Source organism: Belonocnema kinseyi, chromosome 2 (genome assembly GCF_010883055.1).
Source record: "Belonocnema kinseyi isolate 2016_QV_RU_SX_M_011 chromosome 2, B_treatae_v1, whole genome shotgun sequence".
NCBI classification, from domain to species: Eukaryota; Metazoa; Arthropoda; class Insecta; order Hymenoptera; family Cynipidae; genus Belonocnema; species Belonocnema kinseyi.
The window spans coordinates 106,768,961-106,791,878 of record NC_046658.1 but is presented as its reverse complement, the minus strand read 5'-3'; the positions used below and the strand labels follow the sequence as shown (position 1 = coordinate 106,791,878).

Here is a 22,918-nt window from a genome sequence, read left to right as displayed (position 1 = left end):
ATGAGTATTTTTCGGTTAAGGATTCAAATATTTTATTGAAATTTCGTCTGTTTCGGTCATTTCAACTATTTTTTATGTAAAATTAAAATATTTTTAAATTAAAATTAATTTTTAGTCGAAAATTCAACTTTCTAGTTGAGATTGAAAGTTCTTAGCAGTAAATTTATTAAAATTAATTGTACTACTTTATTGATTTTTTAACTGAAAATTCAAATATTTTGTAGGAATTTGGTCTTTTTGGCTTGAAAATAAGTAAGTTTCTGAAATGAAAATTTAACTATTCCTTTTTAGTTGAAAATTATATTTCTATGTAGAAAATTCATATTTCGAAATTAGAAAGCTCATCTGTTTTTTAGAAAAGAAATTATTTTCAATGAAAATTTTACTATTCCATTTCATATTAAAAATTGATTTACTTTAGTTACAAAATTAAACTATTTAGTTAAAAATTTGTCTTTTTTGGTAGAAAATTAATCATCTTGGTTGAGAATTAAACTATTTGGTTAAACATGTATTTATTTTGTTGAAAATTCGTCTTTTTCGTAGAAAATCAGAGTTCAAAAATGCAAATATTTTCTTTAAAATTTGTCTGTTTGCTTAAAAAGTTAATTATTCGATTAAAAATGTGTTTCGTAGAACATTTTTGTCTTTTTCGAAAGAAAAATTTTTCTTTTGCATAGAAAATTCATCTTTTTTGTTGAAAATTCTACATCCTTTTTTAAAAAATTCGCCTTTTTGGCTTAAAAATTCAACTATTTGTTTAAACTTTCATTTTTTATAATTCAACCATTTGGTAAAAAAATCATCTTTTTGCTGGAAAATTCAACTATTTCTTTGAACTATTTCGTTTGAGCTGAACTTCTTTTTTATGTTCTTTAAAAATTCGACGATCTGGTTAAAAATTCAAATACTTTTTTGAAAATTTTATTATTTTCTTCATTCCTCCTTTTGGATTAAAAATGAATCTTTTCGTTTGAAATGTCTTGATTATTAGTTTAAAATAAACATTTTTATTAAAAATCAACCCTCCTCTAAAAATGTTGTTCTTTAGCTTGAAAATTCAATTATTTGGTTGAAGATTTTATTATTTTGAGAAAAATGTAGCTGTTTTGTAGCTTAAAAATTCAAACATTGGGCCAGAAATTCTTTTTTGTTGTAAATTCTTTTTTTTTTTAGTTGAAAGTTCATCCATTTGGTTGTAAATTCGTCCTTTTCGTTCAATTCAAGTGTTAATATATCAAATTAAAATATTTCTTGTTTTAACATTGATTTTTTTAGTTAAATATTCAACTATTTGGTTGCAAATGAAATTTTTTCTTGAAAATTTATATTTTCGGGTTAAAAAGTAAATTGTTTTGTAAAAAAATTCGTATTTTTGTTTCAAAATTCATCTATTTGGTTAAAAGTTCGTCTTTTGTATTTCAATCGAACAGTTTTTTTTTTAAATAAAAATATTTTTTGGTTTAAAAACATGTTTTTTGTAGAAAACTTATCTTTTTGGTTGAAAATTAAACTACTGTGATGAAAAAGCAATATATTCTGACTTAAAATCTTGGGAATTATAAGCATTTCATAATAAATTCAATATGCTTGGTACATTCATTTTGTTTAAAATTATTTTTATCTCTATTTTCTTGAAAAAACACAATAAGAAATCGTGAAAAATCGCTGAACTGCTGGAAAATATTGCAGATATTTCTCTAAAATGCTGCAAATATGGAAATAATGGCAGCTGCGATGTTTTATTAAAATCGCAAACCGATTTTTCTTTGTTAGGAAAATACGAATCAATGATTTCCTGAGATAAAAATTATTTTCAAGCATGCAAGGACTTTATACAATTTTTTATAATCTAATGCATATTAAAATCATGTTGAAAACGTAATAGCAATTTATTTCAGCTATAAAGTACATAACGATTGATTGACCAATCAGAAATTTTAAGGAAACAATTCCATATACAAGTATTTTATATTAATTGATGCATTCGTCAGAATCTATTAAAAATAATGTTCTCACTAAAAGAATTAAATCTTCTTTCTCATTTCAATCTAAGCTGTCACGAAAGAAAAATGGGACATCATGAATATATTTTCACACAAATCACATAGGACGTACCTATACATTATTTTCTTAAACCTAAATTGTGCTAAACTTTCCATTAAAACTATACAATTCTATTTTACATAATAATTCAAGATTTTCTATTAAGAATCTGTATTTCGCAATATATATGAATACGCCTGCGGAGATCAATATAAATGCTTATTATTTACAATAATTGTGTCTTCAGAAATGAAAAAGGGATTTATAAAAATTTGCATCATTTCCCGTGAATATTGAAAATTGGAAAATCTGAAAACACAACTACAGCTAACACATCCCCGAGATAATTTAATGTTCTTTAAGACTTACGATGATCATTTTTCGTGCTGAGCTTTAAATCCATGGCCTTTTAATAAATATTAAATTTCATTTGCCAGTAAAAAGTTCCTAAGATTTGCAGCGTGAAGATTTGTCGATGTGATTATTAATTTTTTGGGTCATATTCCCATGTAGCTGCAGAAAACAAATGCACAGAAAATACTCAAAATTATGCAGACGATCACCACCCAAATTGGTACTGTATCTGAAAAAATTAGATACATAAACAAGGTGACGGTTGAAATTCGAGAAAAAATGTCCCTTTTCTGGCTCACGATTTTTATACCAAAAGTAGTGAAATAAGCGTTTTCAAAAATGCGTTTATTTAATAATAAACCTGGAACAAGCTAGAAATGTCAGGGGATTTTTTCGAGGGCGCGCTTCTTTAATACAAATATAAATAATAAAAAGGAGTTTTGTATTACTGTATCTAACTATTTTGTTGAAAATTCGTATTTTTTGGTTGAATTCAACTATTTTTTATTACAAAATTGTTGAAAATTCGTGTTTTCTTCATTAATTTTGTTTTACTGGAAACTTAACTATTCCAATCGAAACTTTAACTATTCTGTTCTAATTTAGTCTTTTTTTGATTGAAAATTAATTTTTTGAACTAAAAATAAAACTATTCCAGCTCAATGGTCCATCATTTTAGTTAAAAATTATTTATTTGGTTGAACATTCATTTTTGTAATTAAAAATTTAGCTTCAATTTTTGATTAAAACAATATCTTGTCTAGTTGAAAATTCATTAATTTGTTTAAAAATGAAACTATTTTTTTCAATTATTATTTTGGCTAAATATTTTTTAACTGATAATTTAACTATTATTATAATTGAATATTCCATCATTTACTGAAAATTTAACTATTACATTTTTGGTTAAAAATTAATCGCGTTTGGTTGAAAATCCAAGTACTTCGTTGACAATTCACGTTTTTTGTTGAATATTCTTTCTTTTCGGTTGAAAATTAATCTTTTTATTTAAAAATTTTATCTATCTATTAAATGAAAATTTTTTATTAGTTAAAAACTCAACTCTGAAACATTGAAAATGTATCTTTTCCAGTTGAAACTGACTATTTCGTTATACATTTTTTTCTATAAATCAATTTTTTCAAACTGAAAATGTAACTATCCCAGTTGAATATTCCATTATTTTAGTTAAAAATTCATCTCTTTGACTGAAAATTTATTTTTTTAAACATAATATTTAACTGTTACGTTTTTGTTTGACAATTTATCTTTTTCGTTGAAAATTCAACTATTTTTATGAAAATTTGACTTTTTGTTAAAAAGAACATCCAATCTTGGTTGAAAATTCATCTTGTTGGTTACAATTTTAACTATTTCAGTTTAAGATTCACCATTTTGGTACCCAAATTAATTTTTTTAATTTAAAAGTCAACTATTCCAGTTGAAAATGCGACATTTTAGTCAAGAATTCATCAGTTTCGTTAAAAAATTATTTTTTTAAAAACTAAAATGTAAATATTACATTTTTGGTTAAAAAGTCATAATTTCTAAATAAAAATTAAAATATTCGGTTGAAAATATGTCTTTTTAGTTGGTTGAAAACTCAATTATTCGAGTTGAATATTCATCATTTTAGTTTAAAGTTCATCTCCTTGGTTTAAAATAAAACTACTTTGTTGAAAATTAATCTCGTCGTTTAAAATTTAATTTTTTTTTAATTCCTCTGTTCCAGTTGAAGATTTATCATTTTACTTTGAAGTACATCACTTAAGCTAAAAATTAATTTTTTTAACTGAAGATTTAACTATTCCATTTTTGTTGAGAACTGATATTTTTAGTTAAAAATTCCACTATTTGGTATAAAATTAATAATTTTAGTTAAAAAATAAAATAACTAAAATATTTGGTTAAAAGTTCATCTATCTTGTTAAAAATAAAATATTTTTATTCGATAAGTTACGAATTTAAAGCGACTTCAATTGAATTTAATACAGTACTAACATTAATTTTACCTAAATATGCACTGAACTTTAAGTATCAGAAGATAAAATAAAATTTTGTTTATAATGTATTTATTTAATTTTTAATAACTTCAACTCTTTTTCAAAGTTTTGTTTATGCTAGAGTTTATAATCGGACATTTTCGGATATTTATCGGATATTTTTAATAATAATTAAAAAATTCAAAAAATTTTCACAAATTTTAATAATTTTACGTTCTGTTCTCGATTTATTAAAAATTTACATTTACAACCTAAAATAATTATAACTTAAACAAGATATGTAAATCTTTAAAAAATGTTGAATTCGAAAATTGATATTTTAAATAAAAAAATAATAATAAACTTTTGAAGAAGATTGACATGTTTTAACAAGTTTAGGCTATTTTAGCGTTTAACAAAAGTTGGCATTTCTAAACAAAAATGAGTTTTTCGTCGAAAGTTGAAATTTGTATTTAAAAAACATTGGATTTCAAAGATTCATAATTTTTTTAAAAACAATTTTAGGTTACGTTGGAATTTTAAACAGAAAATTGAAATTTTCAAACAAAAATCATTAATAATTTGAACCAAATTCAGCATCTTCTAACGATTTTTTATCATGTTAGTGTTTTTATTTTGAAATTGGTATTTTTAATTTAAATAAAATTATATTTCATATTGTACAAAATAAATTATATATATTAATTTTGAAGGTCAAGATATCAATTTTTATTAATTATAAGAAATATTGGCCTTGCCCTTCTTTTCTATTATTTTATATAATAGATATTATAAAATACAAAAATAATAATAATATATGTTTGATAAGAAAAGAATAAGAAAATAATAAAAATTTTAGCTTTATAATAAAAAAATTCCAGGAGATTTCCAAGTTTTCAGGAAAAAAAATCAAGGAGCTTTTCAAATGGAGTTAATTTTTTACATTTCATCGAAATCCTTTAGCTCTGTGCAATCATGATCTCTAAACTATTTTTTAAAAATATAGGCACACGAGATTTTTTTTTTTCAAAATTTACAAAATGGCAGATCCCTAGATTTGAACAAAAATTAAAGTTTCCATAGTTAATAACAAAATCTCGTCAAATTCTTACAAGAGGCACATTTATTTCTCAGAAAGCACGTGATGACAATTAAAATTAAAAATTTTGAAAAAATTAAAAATGGCTATCCAAATTTTGTTTTTCAAACTCATCATTTCTTTGTTTCTCGGTGCCAAATTTGCAGGTGTCAATTAAAAGGATACATTATTGTAAAGAAACATATTTCGTGATACATGAGTCAAAATTTGGAAAAATTCAAATTGGCGCCTAATGTAATGCTCAAAAAATCGTAATTTCTATGCTTTTCGTCCTAAAATCTTCAAATTTTGAAGAAAAATCAATTGTATTGTGAAAAATGTATGGTGTGAAAGTACATCTCGAAATTTTCACTAAAGTAAAAATGGCGCCTTATTACTATTTTCAAAAAGTTACATAATTTTTAAAAATTTAAACAAAAAAGTCATTTTCTGGTTTTCAAACATTTTTCACGGTCAATAACATTACAAAATTCGAACTTTAAAGCTAAAAATGTTACAATTTGAAGTAATAAAAAATAAATTACAAATTAAAGCACTTGAAGTGAAACTCTTAAATATTAAACTCTTAAAATTGAAGTTTAAAAGATTTCTTAATTTAAAAATGTTGTATTCAAATACGCTCAAACAAAATGAAATTTTTAACTTTTATAAATAATGCGGAGTTCAAAGATACAGATTTAATTTCAAAAATATAAATCTACATTACGATTTTCAATGCTCTAAATTAAAGAAGCAATCAATGAACATTTACATTTTTTTTTAATTATATTATTTTAAGAAATTTTAAGTTGGAAACATTGAAAATTGAATTTTTTTAACTGATCACATCGTAAATTATAAGATAAATTACTTGCATCTTAAATAGTTTAAACATCCTGAAAAAGCTGCAAACATTTATTTAAAAATTTTGAGAAATGTAGAAGTTCTTTTCAATTTTTCCAAATTTAAAATTATTCTTGAAACTTTTTCCGAACTTATATGAATATATATTAAAATTAATCGAATTTTTCCTATAATTTTTTGAAAATCCTTCAAATTTCAAACAATTTCCTTACAATCTTTCAGACTCTTTTTTGACAATTTTGTAAATTTTATAAACTCTTTTTAAATATTCTCTTAAAATAATTTTTTAAAATAAAAATCATTTTCAATTTTCCTAGGAATCGTAAGGAAATGTTTTTTTAAGCACTTCAAAATATTAAAAAAGCTTCTCAATTTTTTGTTTGAAATCTGAAAAAATCTCAATTTTGCTTTAAAATAGGCTTTGGCTAATTTCACCTTAATTTCAGTACGAATAGCCGAATTTTTTCAGTACAAAAACGCTTGGTTATTTTAAATCATTTTAAATGTTTTAAATTAATTTTGAATCTCCTCCAAAACTTCTAAATATTTTTGTTAAATCACTCAAATTCTTTCTACAAAAAATATGAAGTGTTCAATTTCTATTTACACATAAAAATACTTTTAGACTCAGAAAATAATTTAAATTTAATTAAAGCCTTTAATAATGAATATATAATTATGAAGTTATTTTTAAGTTAATAATAGTTTACGAGCTTTCAATCGGACGTTTACATTTCTTTAATGACTAAAGACTTTCGAATTTAAGCAGTTTAATTTTTAACGTTAAAATATGGAAATTCTTAAATTTTGAAAGGCTTCAGAATCGTTTTGTCAAATCATTTATTGTTCACTTTTTAATACTTAAAGTACCCATGCATTAAAAAAAAATTCATTTATTATATTTACAGTTAATAAAATAAAAATGCTTTTTTTAAGTTTTTCAACTTCGAACGCTTTTACTTTTAACTTAATTAAGTCTTCAGGACTGCTTTTTAAAATTGTTTAAATTAAAAATGTACACTTAGAAATAAAAACGTTAAATTTTTTAAGAGCAAAAAATTTTTGAATTACGTATTGCGAACTAAAGTTTCTAAAGATTAGTAAAATTACCAGTATAAAAATAAATACACTCATTTCCCAGTTTCAAAAAATTCCCGATCCAGCGGACACCCTGAAGTTTCAAAGAATGGCTAATAAAATAACAAAAAAATAAAAATTTCTGACTATTTGGTGAAAAATTTCGAAATTTCAAGAAAAAAATCCCAGTAAATTACGAACTGTTCAAGAAAGTGGTTTTGAGAATCACTACATCGTTTCCAAAAATGTATCTGATATTTTGTTTAAATTTACAAAAATTATGTAACTTTTGAAAATAGTAATGAGGTGCCATTTTTACTTCAGTGAAAATTTCGAGATCTACTTCCAACCATACACTTTTGACTTTCATACAACATTACGAAATGTGTTGTTTTTTTTTACAATAATGCAGCATTCAACATTTATAATTTTAATTGTCATAACGTGCTTTCTAATGAATAAATCGGCCTTTTGTAAGAATTTGACGAGATTTTCTTACTAATGATAATTTTTGTTCAAATTTAGGGTTTCGCCATTTGGTAAATTTTGAAGAAAAAAAATGTTTCCTTTAGATATATTTTTTCTAAATAGTCCAAAGATCATAATTGTACAAATCCAAAGGATTCCTATGAAATATAAAAAGTAACGGCATTTAAAATTTTATGGTACTTTCCTGTTATTTCCCGGTTATCAAACATTTTTCACGGTCAATGAAAATTAAAAGATCAAACTATATTCTAAACATTTTTCCATTTAAAGTAATAAACAAGAAACAACAAATTAAAGCATTCAAAGTGGAACCCTTGAATTCCAAACTTTTAAAATTGAAGTTTAAAAGTTTTTAAAATCAAAAATGGTGTATTCAAATGCTCAAAAATGTACACATGTTAAATGAAATTCAAATAAACTGCAAAACTTAGAACTTTGATCAATTATAGAGTTCAAAGATTAGGTTCCAAAAATATAAATCGACGATAACATTTTAAATACCCTAAATTAAAGAATCAAGCAATGAACTTAAAATTTTTTTTAAATTACATTATTTTAAGTAATTTTAAGCTAGACACATTAAAAATGGAAAAATAATTTTTTTATCTTAACAGTTTTTAAATTACAAGTTAAATTATTTAAATTTTAAATAGTTTAGACATCCTTCAAAAGCTTTAAAATGTTATTTAAAATTCTTGAGAAATGTAGAAGTGGTTTAAAAGTTTTCCAAATTCAAAACAATTTTTGAATTTTCTTTTCGGAACTTTTAAATATATTTTTAAATGAACTCAATTTTTCTATAACTTTTAGAAAATCCTGCAAATTAAAAAAAATCCTTAAAATTTGAATTTATAAATAACAATTCAATTTCAATTTCAATTTTTTAATTAATTTTGAAACTTTTCAAAACTTCTAAATATCTCTTAAAATTACTCAAATTTTATCTACAAATGTTAAGTGTTAAATTGTTATTCATACGTCAAAATTTAACAGTTTCACTTACAAATTAAACATTATTCAAATAGAACAATTAAAATTGTAACGCTAAAAGTTTAAAAGCTCTTAAAAATTCTAGAGATTCTAAGCTTTCTATGTAAAACAAATCAGTTTAAAATTGTTTTCTTTTAAATATTTGACTTCAATTTACTCATCTTAATTGAACAGTGAAATATTGTTGAATATTAAATACTTATTCTTTTTCTACATTAAGAAATTTCAAATTAAATGGTATAAAAATTAAATAATTTAGACTCACAATATTTTAAATTTAATATAAACCTTTAATTATGACTATATTATTATGGATTTATTTTTAAGTTCAAAATAGTAAAACGCACGTTTACATTTTTTAATGGCTAACAAAATGAATAGAAATAATATATTAATAAATTTATTTATTAAATTTAATATAAAAAATAATATAAAGGAAGACCTGAGACTTTGAATTAAAAATATATTATTGATAAATCATGAAAAATTGTATTAAAATATAAAATTATCGCAAAAAAACGATATATTATTTTCAATCCTTATCAAGACCTTTGGATTGAAACAGTTACAGATATATTTTTAAAATAATTCATTTATTTATATTTATTGCACTCTAATTATTTTAAAAACTGTTAAAATCGAACTTGGGCAAATTTTTCTTCTGAAAATTCGTAAAATTCCCGGTCCAGCGGTCACCTTGTTTTTTTTTATTAAAAAATCTTCGATTTTAAAAGCTTCTAATTTTTAATTTTTTTTTAAGCTGTTAAAACTGCATTTTAAAATTCTTTAAATTAAAATATATGTTTAAATATTAAAATGGAAAATTTTTAAAGTGAAAGATTTTAAAAATTAAGCATTCTAAACTAAATGATATAATAATTAAGAAAAATCACAATTTAACAAATTATTTAAAAAAAACGGTTGAAATCAAAGTTGAATCAAATTTTTATTCTAAAAATTTTGTAAAAATCCCGATCAAAAAATAAATTCACTGTCATTTCCAGGTTTTCCAGGTCCAGCGATCACCATGAAAATAAAATAAAGATGAATATTCTACTCACATCTAAACGGCAAGCTGTGTACACAAATTCTGTTGTCGACTGAAATGCTAACAACGGCAGTCTCGGCATTGCTCGTTATCGCCGGACCGTCATTTCTCGTTGGCAGAAATTCAAGGCCAGTCACGAACATGCTGTGAGCACCAGCAACATGAAGAACCCTCTGCAAGCTAAAGGCTATGAAAATATCAACACTTCCGGAGAACATCGTTCCAACAGCCACAAATCGGCCATTATCTGACACAGCCAAGGCTGACAAAGTTTCGCGGAACGACACGGATTTGACAATAAGCCCGGCTTCTGTGTCCCAAAGTTGAAGATAACTAGGATTTTTCCCAACAGCTGCATTCGACAGAGTGAACAATTGGGTCTTGGGAGTTTTCTCCTCGGACATACTGAACCGGCATCTTTTGTACAAGTATTTTGCATTTCCTGGAGGATTCCAGGTGAGTTCCTTATTTTTCGTACCAGTTGTCACATCCCAGAGAACAGCTCGGCCGTCTTTGGCTATTGAGGCGAGGAGATTTCCATCAGGATTGAAGTCCATATCGTCTATTTCCTTGGTATGTGCTTCCATATCGTGAAGTTTGAGCAGCTGGGGGAATTTCCAGATTCTGACGCGACCATCAGTTCCTCCGGTGACCATAACTTTTCCAGAAGGACTCACTCGCACAATTCTCTGGAGAGCTTCTTTTTCTCTGTAAACAAAAAAAAATTAAATGGGAAGGCTAGACTTCGCAGCGTAAAATACTCTCAAAACAGGGGAAATAGAGTGTTTTTTCATGAAAATAAACATTTTGTTACATTGAAAATGAGGAATTTGACGTTTCACCTTCAAATGGTCCTTGTCCAGTTATATGATTCTTATGCCTTCAATAGGGTTGTTTCCAAAATCAGATATCATTTTTCCAATAAATGGATCTTATAGTATAAAAAAATCTAATTTTAAAAACGTCCATAAAATATTTTTTACATATTGTTTATTATTTTTAATTTAATGTTGAAATATGAATTTTCTATCACGATGTCGATTGGAGGGCCCATTTGACGTCAAAGGGGTCGGATTTTACACCAATCACAGCCCATGTGTCAGTGATTCTCAAATATGTTTTTCTGTGCCGATCTTTTATATTGGTTATGTGCACAACGAAAATATTATTATTATTATATTTCCAAAATCAGATATCATTTTTCCAATAAATGGATCTTATAGTATAAAAAAATCTAATTTTAAAAACGTCCATAAAATATTTTTTACATATTGTTTATTATTTTTAATTTAATGTTGAAATATGAATTTTCTATCACGATGTCGATTGGAGGGCCCATTTGACGTCAAAGGGGTCGGATTTTACACCAATCACAGCCCATGTGTCAGTGATTCTCAAATATGTTTTTCTGTGCCGATCTTTTATATTGGTTATGTGCACAACGAAAATAGAAGTCGGAAAATATTGTTTAAAAAACATTATAAGCATTTAAAACAAAAACTTTGGCATAAAGAATTCATTTAAAAAGTACTTAAATATAGTCATGTTTACTGAACAATTCGTAAATATGTATATTTTGAAATGTACTGTTAATAATTGTACTTCCGGTTTTAATCAAAATATTACAATAGGAGAACTTTTTTGTCACATAAACCTTGACAAATAAAACTGTCAAATTAAAATAGTCAGAATTGACAGCAGACCATGGCCTAACCTCTTTATCATGAGTTTCGTTAGTTTAAATCAAAGCCGCATCGTCACATTGATAGATAATAATGAGAACCTCTGAGTCATGTGTTAACCACGTAACACCAGCTTGAAGAAGTGTTTTAACGCCTTCACTTTTTAATCACTTTTTTTCTGTTGAACGATTTAACATATAAAAAAATTATAACGCACTTTCAGTTCGGATTAAAATTATGTATTAAAAAATTATTTGATCTAAAATTTCGAAACAACGCTATTGCATTCTCCACAAACTAGTTGAATTTCCAGTAAAAAAGATTAACGTTTTACAAAAAAGTTTAATATTTAACCCGAAACGATGAATTTTCAACTAAGAATGATTTTTCAACCAAATAGTTGAATTTTCGACCAGAGAGATTAAAATTAATTTTTAACAAAATAGTTGAACTTTCAACCAGATAGTGGAATTTTCAATAAAAGAAGATTAGTTTTCAACGATACCATTGCATTTTTATAAAGAAAAGATTAAATTTATACCAGATTTGTACTAAAATTATCTGATTTAGTATAAGTTATGAACAAGAGCTGATTTTTAGCCAAAAAATATTTTTAGTCGAGGAATAAAAAAAAATCCAACAAATTGTTGAACTTTCACTGAAGTAAAAAAAAGACACATTTTCAACCAAATCCAAATTTATGATTAAAAAAAACATTTTTAAGTCAAAAAAATAAAAACGCAAAAAAAATTCCAAAAATTCTTGAAATTTCTATTAAAAGATGAGTTTCCAACTACAAAATTAAATTTTTGATTAAAAACGAAAAATTTTCAAGAAAATACCAAAATTATTAACAAAAAAAAACGAACTTTCAAGAAAATAGTTCAATTTTAAAACAGAGAGAAGAATCTTCATAAAAAATGCATGTGTAACAAAGTAGTTGAAATTTCAACCAGATAGATGAATTTTCACCCAATAAAAAAAAATATTTTTAGTCGAGGAATGAAAAAAAAATCAACCAAATTGTTGAACTTTCATTGAAGCAAAAAAAAACAAAAAAATTCAACCAGATTTAAATGGATAGCGAAAAAAACAACATTTTTCACTCAAGAATCTAAAAAAGCAAAACAAACTTCCAAAAATTGTTTAAATTTCTATTAAAAAATGAATTTTCAACTACAAAATTAAATTTTAGATTAAAAACTATGAATTTTCAAGAAAATACGAAAATTTGAAACAAAAGAAAACGAACTTTCAAGAAAATAGTTCAATCTTAAAACAGAGATATAAATCTTCATAAAAACCTGCGTTTTTAACAAAGTAATTGAAATTTCAACCAGATAGTTGAATTTTCACCCAATAACGATGACTCAATAAAGAAAGATTCATTTTCAACCAAACAATTGAATTTTATCAAAAAAAGATTAAATTTATATCGCATTTGCACCAAAACGATCTGATTTAGTGCAAATTATCAAGAAGAGTTGATTTTTAGTCAAAAAGTATTTTTCATTCTAGAAAGAAAAAAAATCAACAAAATTTTTGAATTTTCATTGAAGTCAAAAAATACAAATTATCAAAAAGAGTTACATTTATGGCCAAAAACCAATAACGATGATTTCTCAACCAAAAAAGATTCATTTTCAACCAAACAATTACATTTTTATGCAAAAAAGATTAAATTTATACCAGATTTGCACAAAAACTATCTGATTTAGTACAAATTATCAACAAGAGTGGATTTTTAGCTAGAAAATATTTTTCATCCAAGAAAGAAAAAAATCAACCAAATTGTTGAATTTTCATTGAAGCCAAAAAATAAAAATTTTCAACAAGAGTTAAATTTATGAAAAAAAAAACATTTTTCAGTCAACAAACTAAAAACGCAAAAGAAACCTCAAAACAAATTGTTTAAATCTCCATTAAAAAATTAATGTTCAGCAAAACATTTAATTGTTGATTAAAAACGATGAGTTTTCAAGAAAAATCCAAACTTTTTTTTAAAAAAAGAACAAACTTCCAAGAAAACAGTTTACTTTTAAACCAGAGAAATGAATCTCCATGAAAAATGCATTTTTAACATAGTAGTTGAAATTTCAACTAAATAGTTGGATTTTCACCCAATAATAATTAATTCTCAACGAAAAATTTTATCGTTGGTACTTGAACCGAAAAACTCGAATTTTCGACAAAATTGTTGAGTTTTGGATGAAAACACTTACATTTTAAACACAAAAAGATGAAGTTTTCACAAAAAAGACCAATTTTTAATAAAATACATAAATAAAAGTATACAAAATTAATGTTCAACTGAAAAAACGGAAATCTCTACAAAATTGTTCAATTATCATGTAAAGAGATGATCTTTAAGACAAAAATTAATCTTTTTATAAAGTACGTCAACTTTCAGCAAATCAGTTCAATTTTCTGATCCAAAAATATAATCGTAGACTTTTCAGTTAAAAAAAATTAATTTTCAACCAAAAAATGTGAGTTTTTTCTACCAAAAGATGAATTTTCAATCTAAAAGGACGAATTTTATATCCAAAAGATGAACATTCAACTAAACGGTTAAATTTTCGACAAAAAAAAAGGTTGCTTTTTAACGAAATAGTCCAATTTCTAAGTAAATAGTAGAATTTTTAAGCATTAGAGATTAATTATAAACCAAAACATAATCAATTTTATATCCAAAAAGACGAATGTTGAAAAAAAACAGTTGACTTTTCAGCCAAAAAAGATGACTTTTCAACAAAATATTTGATTTTTTTAACAAAAAGACGATTTTAATGCCAAAGATGATTTTTCTATCAAAGATGAATTTCCTACTAGAGACAAATTTTGTACAAAAAAAAGAAATTTTCAACAAAAGAGTTAAATTTTCAAGAACAAAGAATAAAACCGAGATTGATTATTCAGTCATGAAAGAAGAAAAATTGAAACCACATTTTTGAATCTCCAAACGAAAAAGCCAAATTATTTACAAAAAACTTGAATTTTCTACCAAAATAGTTAAAGTTTTAAACCAAAAAGACGATTTTTGATCAAAACAGTTGATTTTTCAATCCGGAAATATGATTTTTCAACAAAAAAGTTTATTTTAAATAAAATGTAAAATTTTCAACCACAAATCAATTTAAGAAAAATTAATATTTTACAAAACATGAGATTTTAACAAAATAGAAGAATTTTCAACGAAATAATTAAATTGTCAACCAAAATTCATAAATTCTGAATAAAAAATAAGTGAAAGTGAAATAGTTTGAAGTCTGGAATGTACGAAAGAGAGAATTAGGAAATATAATTCTATTTAAATTTAAAGGAAAGAGCGTAACTCACCCGAAATCTGTCTGAATACTATCCATAGACTTGACAATCAACTGCAACTTTTTGCTCTTAACATTAAAATTCGTATCCTTGATTTCTTCTACCCTTTCGGCATTGTTTCTTATATTTTCCTCGCTCCTTTCGCTCTTTTTTCGTTGTCTAAGGCCTTCCGGATTAGGAATTCCCGATTTTTTCGGAATATCTCCATTTTCTAATGTTACAACTCTTGAGTGTACGCTGTATAATTGGCAGTGACTTTCTTGACCTGCTACTATCCACGTATTCTTTCCATCATTATAGGTGGCACAATTCATCACAACACTAGGTCCTGTTTCATGTCGGGTTACTTCTTCAGCAATAAATTGAACTCCATCATGCGATAATTCAAAGATTTCCTACCAAATATTTTTTACACATTTAGAAAACTTACAAATTAACGTCATTAAATACGAAAATATTTCTAAATCTCAAAAAATACATTTAGAAATCTGTAAACATTTCTTAGTCCATTCAATTGCATATAATATTCTTTAACTTGAAATTGTTTTAATTGAATAATAATTCCTAACACGGGGAGACCGACAATTGTGAACTTTATTTTCCTTTCATAACTTTTTAAAAAAGCTCATAAAATTATTAATAAAATTATTAGAAATATTATCAATTTAGAAAATAAATTTTAATAATAACGAATAAAATGTAAATTTAATTTTTCTAAAATTTTATTATCCAACATCCGAATATTAATTTGCTAAATCGGTAATTTTCACTTTTCGCCATTTTCAATAAAATCGATTTTGAAATATTCGCCACAGACCATAGCCAGAAGACTGTGTGTTCGATTCTATCTGCCTGCACTATTTGTTAGTTATTTTTTAATCTCTTACTTACTAAAGTGTTCATAAATATAATTATTTACAATAATTTTCCAAAATCATGCAAATAATTTATTTTCTATAGATGTTAATAATTTTTTTCATGATTTTGGCCAATTATATTTAAAATTAAAAGTAAAAACGAGATTTTTCCAACAAAAATTGCATTTTTGATCAGAATTCTCAAATACAGCAGTGATTTAGCAAAGATATATTTGCTTCCTGGAATAGATTATAAGTTTTTCAAGTTTTTTATTTGCAAATAACTAAAAATAAAATACAATATTCAGTCAGAAGTTATGAAAAAATTGGAATTTTTTTCGTAAAAAATGGCATTATAAGAATCATTACAGGCCATCTACTCAAATCCTGGATAAAAATTCCCAGACAATGCCAGAGTTTTTCCAAGTATCTCAAGGTTTTTTCAGACATAGTTTTTTATTGTACAGTACCATTAAAATATTTCGCATTTCTTAAATATGCAGTTTTGCGAATTTACTATAAATAATGTTTTTTTAGTATCTAAGGATTCAATTAATATTTTTAATTTAGAAATAATAATAAAATAAATAATACTAAAAACGTCATTAATAATTTTTTAATTTGCCTTTGAAGTCCAGGAATTAGAATAATAATTCAAAGAAATTTTGGTTCAAAATTATTTTTTTAACTGTAAAGTGACCTGTTTCATTTTTGGTCAAAAAATTTATTTTTTAGTTGGAAGTTCATTTCTTTCGATTAAAATCTAACTATTTTATTGAATTTTGTTACTGTTAAAAATTAATTTTTGAACTTAAAAATAAAGTATTTTAATTAAAATTCAACTTTTTTGTTTAAATTCGACTGTTTTTTCATTTCTTATTAAAATAGTTTTTGGTTGGAATATCAACTAATCAATTTTTCGTTAAAAATTCATCTTTCTTGATTCAAAGTTATATTACTTTGTTAAAAAGTAATTTTTTGGTTGAAGATTCATTACTTTAGTTGAAAATTCATCTATAGGGCCAAAAATGCAACTACTCTACTGAAAAATTCGATTTTTTAGTTAAAAATTAATTGTTTTAACCGAAAATTTAACTGTTTCATTTTTTATTGATAATATTTTCTTTCTCTCTTTTTTTCATGTATAATTTTTTATTGTACAAAGCAGCATTAATTAATTAAGGAATACTAAAAACATAAATAATAATTTCTTGAATTTGTCTTTAAAGTCTAGGAATTTGAATAATAATTCGAACGAATTTTTATTTGATCTTTTTATGCTTAAAATTCTACACATATTTAGGTGAAATTCCTGTGGGTAGTATACGAAATTCAATAAAAAAAACCTCTTCAAATTCCTAAGCAAACAAATTAATTTTCTACAACAAGAAAGAACAAACGATTTTGCAAAAAAAATACATGAATTTCCAACCAAGCAGTTGAATTTTCAAATAAAAAAGGTCAATTTTGAACGAAAAACATAATTTGTCAACCAAAAATAGAACAGTTAGATTTTCCGTAAAAAATTAAACTTTCCAAAGAAAATGTGATGAATTTCCGACTAAAATGATGCTTCTTTAATTGGATTGATTAAATTTTAAACCAATAAGATGAATTTAAAAAAAAGGAGTTTAAATGTCAGCCAAGTAGTTTCATCCTCAACCAAAAAGATAAATTTTCAGCTAAAATGATCAATATTTATCTGGAGTATTTGAATTCTCAACTAAAAAGATCAATTTTCAAACAATAATTAAATTTTCAACTAAAAAAGACAAATTTTCAACCAAATAGTTGAATGTTGATAAAGAAAAGATGGATTTTTAACCACGAAGATGAATTTGTACAAAAAAAAGACGAATTCCCAAGAAAATACATGAATTTTCGACTAAAAAAGATAAATTGTCGATCAGAAACTGAATTGTTAAATTATTAGTCGAAACAATTAATGTTTAAACAAAAAGATTAATCTCAAACTTAAATAATGACATATTCAATTGGAATATTAGTTACATTTTCAGTAAAAAAATACAATTTTAGACTAAAAAGATCAATCTTCAACTAAAATGATTAATGTTTAACTATAATAATTAAATTTTTAAAGGAAATAGTTAATTTTCAAACAAGGTGATTAATTTATACTAAAAAATACGAACTATCAACTAAAAAAGATCATTCTTTCAATTCAAATTGAATAGTCAAATTTTTATTTAAAAAATTATTTCTTCGTTTGGGGTGATTGCTAGAGAGATTGATCAGCAACCTGGGTCGGAGCAGTGTTGCGGAACGAACGTGTTATTTACTTAAATAGCACAAGACTTCTGGATCAATCTGAAAAAACTCTATCCCTTCCACACACTACTCCTTTCCCCTACCGAGTGAGTCACGCCTACCCCGAAAGGGAAATAATAATTGTTCAACCAAAAGAGATGAATTTTTAACTAATATGATAAATCTTTAAAGGAAGAAAATTAATTTTTAACACCAAAAAAATAATTTTAAAGAGAAAAGTTAAACTTTCAACAAAAACAATTCATTTTCAACAAAAATAGAAAAGTTAAATTTTTAGTTAAAAAAAAATGAAGTTCAAACAAATTTCAACAAACTAGTAAAATACAGTAATATAAGCTACTTTTATGAATAAATAATTATTGCTATTTAATTTTATATTACAATTTTTCAAAAAATCAAGCAAGCTCTCGAAAAAATTCCCTGGCTTTGAAAAAAATATTCTAACAAGTTTTTCTAGGTAAATAAAAATTCTCTGACAATTCTGGGTTTTCCAGATAGAGTAGACATCTTGTATTATTTGCATATTTTTGATAGAGTTTTTAAAGAAATTATATTTATAAACGTTTTAACAAAGACGTGTGACGAAAATTTCCAAGTCTATTTGATAAAAAACGGTGAAAAAGTGCATATTTCAACTATCAAAAAAATTAATTAAAATGAATATAAAAATTATTGAAAGAAAACTAAAATTCACGATTATCCGTCTCCCTTTTGTTAGTTGGAGAAGTTACTTACAAGAAGGAACTAATTACAAATACAGTAACTTCGTTTAAATAGTAACTTGTTAAATTTTTTGTCACTGATTCAGTTTTTTTTTATATTCGGAAAATTAAAAAAATTCCAATTCTATATTTTTTAAATTCAATAATTTTCAACTTTAATTCTTCAAAATTGGAGAACTTTGAATTGTAATCCTTTAAAATTAAAGAGCTTTTAATTTTGACAAGTAAAAATTAAAAATAATGTTAGTTTTAAGTTTTACAATTTAAACATTATGTCATTTTGATGCTTCACATTCAAAAATTCTTCAATTTGGAAGAATTAGAATTGAAAACTTGAATTTTTATTTTTAAATCATCTTAAATTAAGAATTTTTATTTATAAATCTTAAAAAATAAAGATTCTTTCAATGCAAATCTTTAAATTTGAATTATTCGAAAAGAAGGTTACAAAATAAATAAATTAAAAATATTATTTTTTTAATTTAATAATTTGTAATTTTCTATTTTCTTAATTCAAACATTTTCGAAGTAACTCTTCAAAGTTTTATTACAATTAACAATCTGACCAATTCTAATTTCCAAATATCCCAAATTAACGTACTATTTTTTTCTTAACTTTGGAGACTAAAGAATTGAAAATTTGACTATTGATTTCCAAAATCATTCAAATTTAAGAACAGTTATTTAGACACCTTTAAAATTTAAGAGTTTTCATGAATATTTTTTCTAATTTCATGAATCTTTAGTTATGCAACCTCAAAAATTGAAAAAATTTTAATTGCCAATTATTATAATTGAAAAATTTTCAATGGTAAATCTTCAGAATTGAAATATTCCAAAAAAATCGTTAAAAATTACATACCTCTAAAACATAAATTATAAACCTTAAAAACTGAATAAATTTTTATTCTATATTTTACAAATTCAAGAATTTTTAATTGTAACTCTTCAAAATTGTGGAAAATTTAATTGTAAGTAGTTGAAACTAATAAGTTCTTAATTTTGAAAATTTGGAATTAAAAATTATGCAAGTTTAAAGCTTTAGATTTTTATAATTCTATAATGTTTATGTTTCATATTGGAACTTTCTTGAATTTGGAAGATTTAGAATTGGAATCTTCAAAATTAAAGAATTTAAATTGCAAATCGTAACAATGATAAAATTTTCCATTTTAAATCTTCAAACTTCTCCACACTTCACGCGTTTTCAATTGAACATTTTCTAAACTGAAAATTTTAAATTGCAAATTGATTAGATTTGATTTGAAATTTGAATTTTAAATTTATAAAATTAAAGAACTTTTAATTTTGACAATTTATAATTAAAAATTCAGCAAGTTTTAATTTTGACAATTTATAATTAAAAATTAAGCAAGTTTTAAGATTTACAATTAAAAATTTTGTTACTGATGGTTTACATTAGAAATTTCTTTCACTTGGAAGATTAAGAATTGAAAACTAGATTTTGATCTTCACAATCATCCAAATTTAAGATTTTTTATTTATAAATATTTTTAATTCAAGATATTACAATGGTAAAGGTTCAAAATTGAAGAATTTTAAATAGCAACTCGTGACAATTAAAGCATTTTCAATTTTAAACATTCAAAATTGAACTACAACAAAAAAAATGTTTTGAATTACATGCCTTTAAAATACAAATCTGGAAGATTGAAGAGTTTTCATTTTTGACAACTTCAATTGTAACACTTTAAAATTGTAGAAATTTGAGTTGTAAATATTTAAAATTGAAGAGCTTTTAATTTTTACAATTTACAATTAAAAATTATGCAATCGTTAAATTGGAAATTAAAACTGTTCTAATTTTGATGGTTTGCATTAGAAATTTCTTGAATTTGGAATATTTGAAATTGAAAACTTCATTCTAGATCTTCAAAATCATCAAAATATAAGATTAAAAATTTTTTTCTTTGCTTCTAATTCCTGATAGGGTAAAAATTTATATTTAAATTAAAGGTAAAAATTACTGAAAATATTAAAAAATTGTAATCTTAATTCAGTTTACAGTCTATGAAAGCCGTTTTAACTATTTTAAGATTCAACTCAATTCATGATTATTAATTATATTTTATAAAATACTTTAGACTGAAGCATGCATTTTTATATAATAAGTATACAAGCAAAATATCAAAGTGTAATAAGCGTACGTAGCGATTTAATTTTGTTACTATTAAAATAAAACTTCAAAGAGAGGCTGTTAACTTATAAATATTTCGCTACGAGACACTTGTCAAACATTTAGGTTATGTTTTTTTAAATGATTACTTACGAATCCATTTGCCACTCCAGTTTTTGCGGAACCTCCTCCACCACCGACGAGAATATGCCTACTTGTCAAAATTTGAATTGTGTACAAGGGAAAATTAACCCTGGCCAGCAGGCCTCCCTTATTTTTCCTCGGCATATTGTAATTAAGAAATCAACGCGACGACAACGTGTCATAAAATATGAAATTTTCAGACACTTTCATTTGTTTGCATTTATTCTGATTCCACTTTACGTATGAGTGTTAGTGAGGAGCAGCTCATAAAAATAGAATCGTTAATTATATTAGATTAGAATACAGGTCGATCAAATATTTAATAATGGAGTGCCAAACATGAAACGTGGAACTTGAAATGAGAATGCAATATTTGTGTCACTGAAGTTCTAACGTTCTGCTTGAAACAGCTTTAAAAGTCGAGCAAGAGAACAAATTTTTCGTAGAGTCTGACAGTCGGACTGACAGGGAAGAACTTTTCAAGTTTTCAGACTATGTTTATACACTGTCTCAGAATACCATCGGTTGGGTTTTAAACTTGTTTTATAGGTTAGGTCTCCCAGTCGTCACCGCTCACCAGAGTACGCGATCTGTTTGGGCCCGGGTTATGCGAAAATTCAAATTTAATATATGAAAAGTAGTTTTTTTTTTAAATACAAATTATTAATAAGAGTTTCTAGTGGATTCGTAAAATAGAGTCGAAGTGTCAGTTATTCAAATTAAAACATAAAAATTTAATATTTTATGTACTGTCAGTTTTTCTTGCATTTTGCTCTGAATTTCACAAACATAACATTATTAATTGTTTTCTGAAAGTATCTGCTGAATGGACGTTTCAAAGTATATTTTTTTCAATTTTTTTATAGCGAACATTAAAAACAACGATTTTTTCAAATTAAAAACCAACTAGTTTGGAGAAAAATCGTTTCCTTTTATTGTTTAATTCAACTGTTTTTGATTAGAAATTTATGATCGGTTGGAGTTTCTTCTTTTTATTTAAAAAATTCTCTTCTTTTTTTGTTATTTTACTTTTAGTTAAAAAATAATATTTTTTATTTGAAAAATTACATGATTTGTTGAAAACTTGTCCTTTTTGGTCGAATTCAACTGCTTTTAAATAAAAATAATTTTTTGTTTAAATTTCAGTTATAACACTTTGGCATTTTTTAAAGGATTCTTGTCTTTGGTTTAAAATAAACTATTTTGATAAAAATCTTTTTTTTTCGTTAAACACTAATTAACTGAAAATTTAGCTTGTCCTTTTTTGTTAAAAATTTGCCTCTTTCAGATTAAAAATGAACCATTTGGATGAAAATTCATGTATTTTATTGACTAAACCTATAAACTATTTTTCTTTAATTCTTCTTTCTTTTCTTTAAAATTTATCACTTTAGTTGAAAATTCAACTATGTGTTTGAAAATTAACTTTTAAAAAGAAAATTTTTCCTCTTGTTTGCAAGCTAATTTATTTTGGTTAAAAATTCATTTTTAGTTACAAACTTAACTACTTTTTTCAAAAAAATTTTGTTGTGAAAAATTAATTTTTTAGAAATACTCTTCTTGTTTGAAAATTGATCTTTTTGGTTGAAAATTCATTGCTTCTTTTTAAAGTATAAATAGCTCGTTCAACACTCCTTTTTATTGGTTCAAAAATATTTTTCTGATTGAAAAATAAACTATTTCATTTTGCCTCACAAATTTCTTTTTTAGTTGTAAATTAATTTCTTTTCGATTAAAATTGAACTATTTTATTGAATTTTGTTGCTGTTGTTGAAAACTAATGGTTGAATTTAAAAAAGAAGCATTTCATTTAAAATTCCCCTTTTTTGTTT

The 22,918-nt window shown here is 24.3% G+C and overlaps 1 protein-coding gene across 1 annotated transcript; it reads right to left on the bottom strand.

The window, feature by feature from the left end:
• Positions 1-1,877: 1,877 nt before the first annotated feature.
• On the bottom strand, positions 1,878-21,645 carry LOC117167904 (prolactin regulatory element-binding protein). The gene is made up of 4 exons (XM_033353144.1): positions 21,096-21,645; positions 14,950-15,332; positions 9,942-10,636; positions 1,878-2,629 (listed from the first exon to the last, which is right to left on the bottom strand). The coding sequence occupies exons 1-4, from the start codon at positions 21,228-21,230 to the stop codon at positions 2,544-2,546; spliced, it is 1,299 nt and encodes a 432-aa protein (XP_033209035.1). The 5' UTR covers positions 21,231-21,645; the 3' UTR covers positions 1,878-2,543.
• Between the last annotated feature and the right edge of the window lie 1,273 nt (positions 21,646-22,918).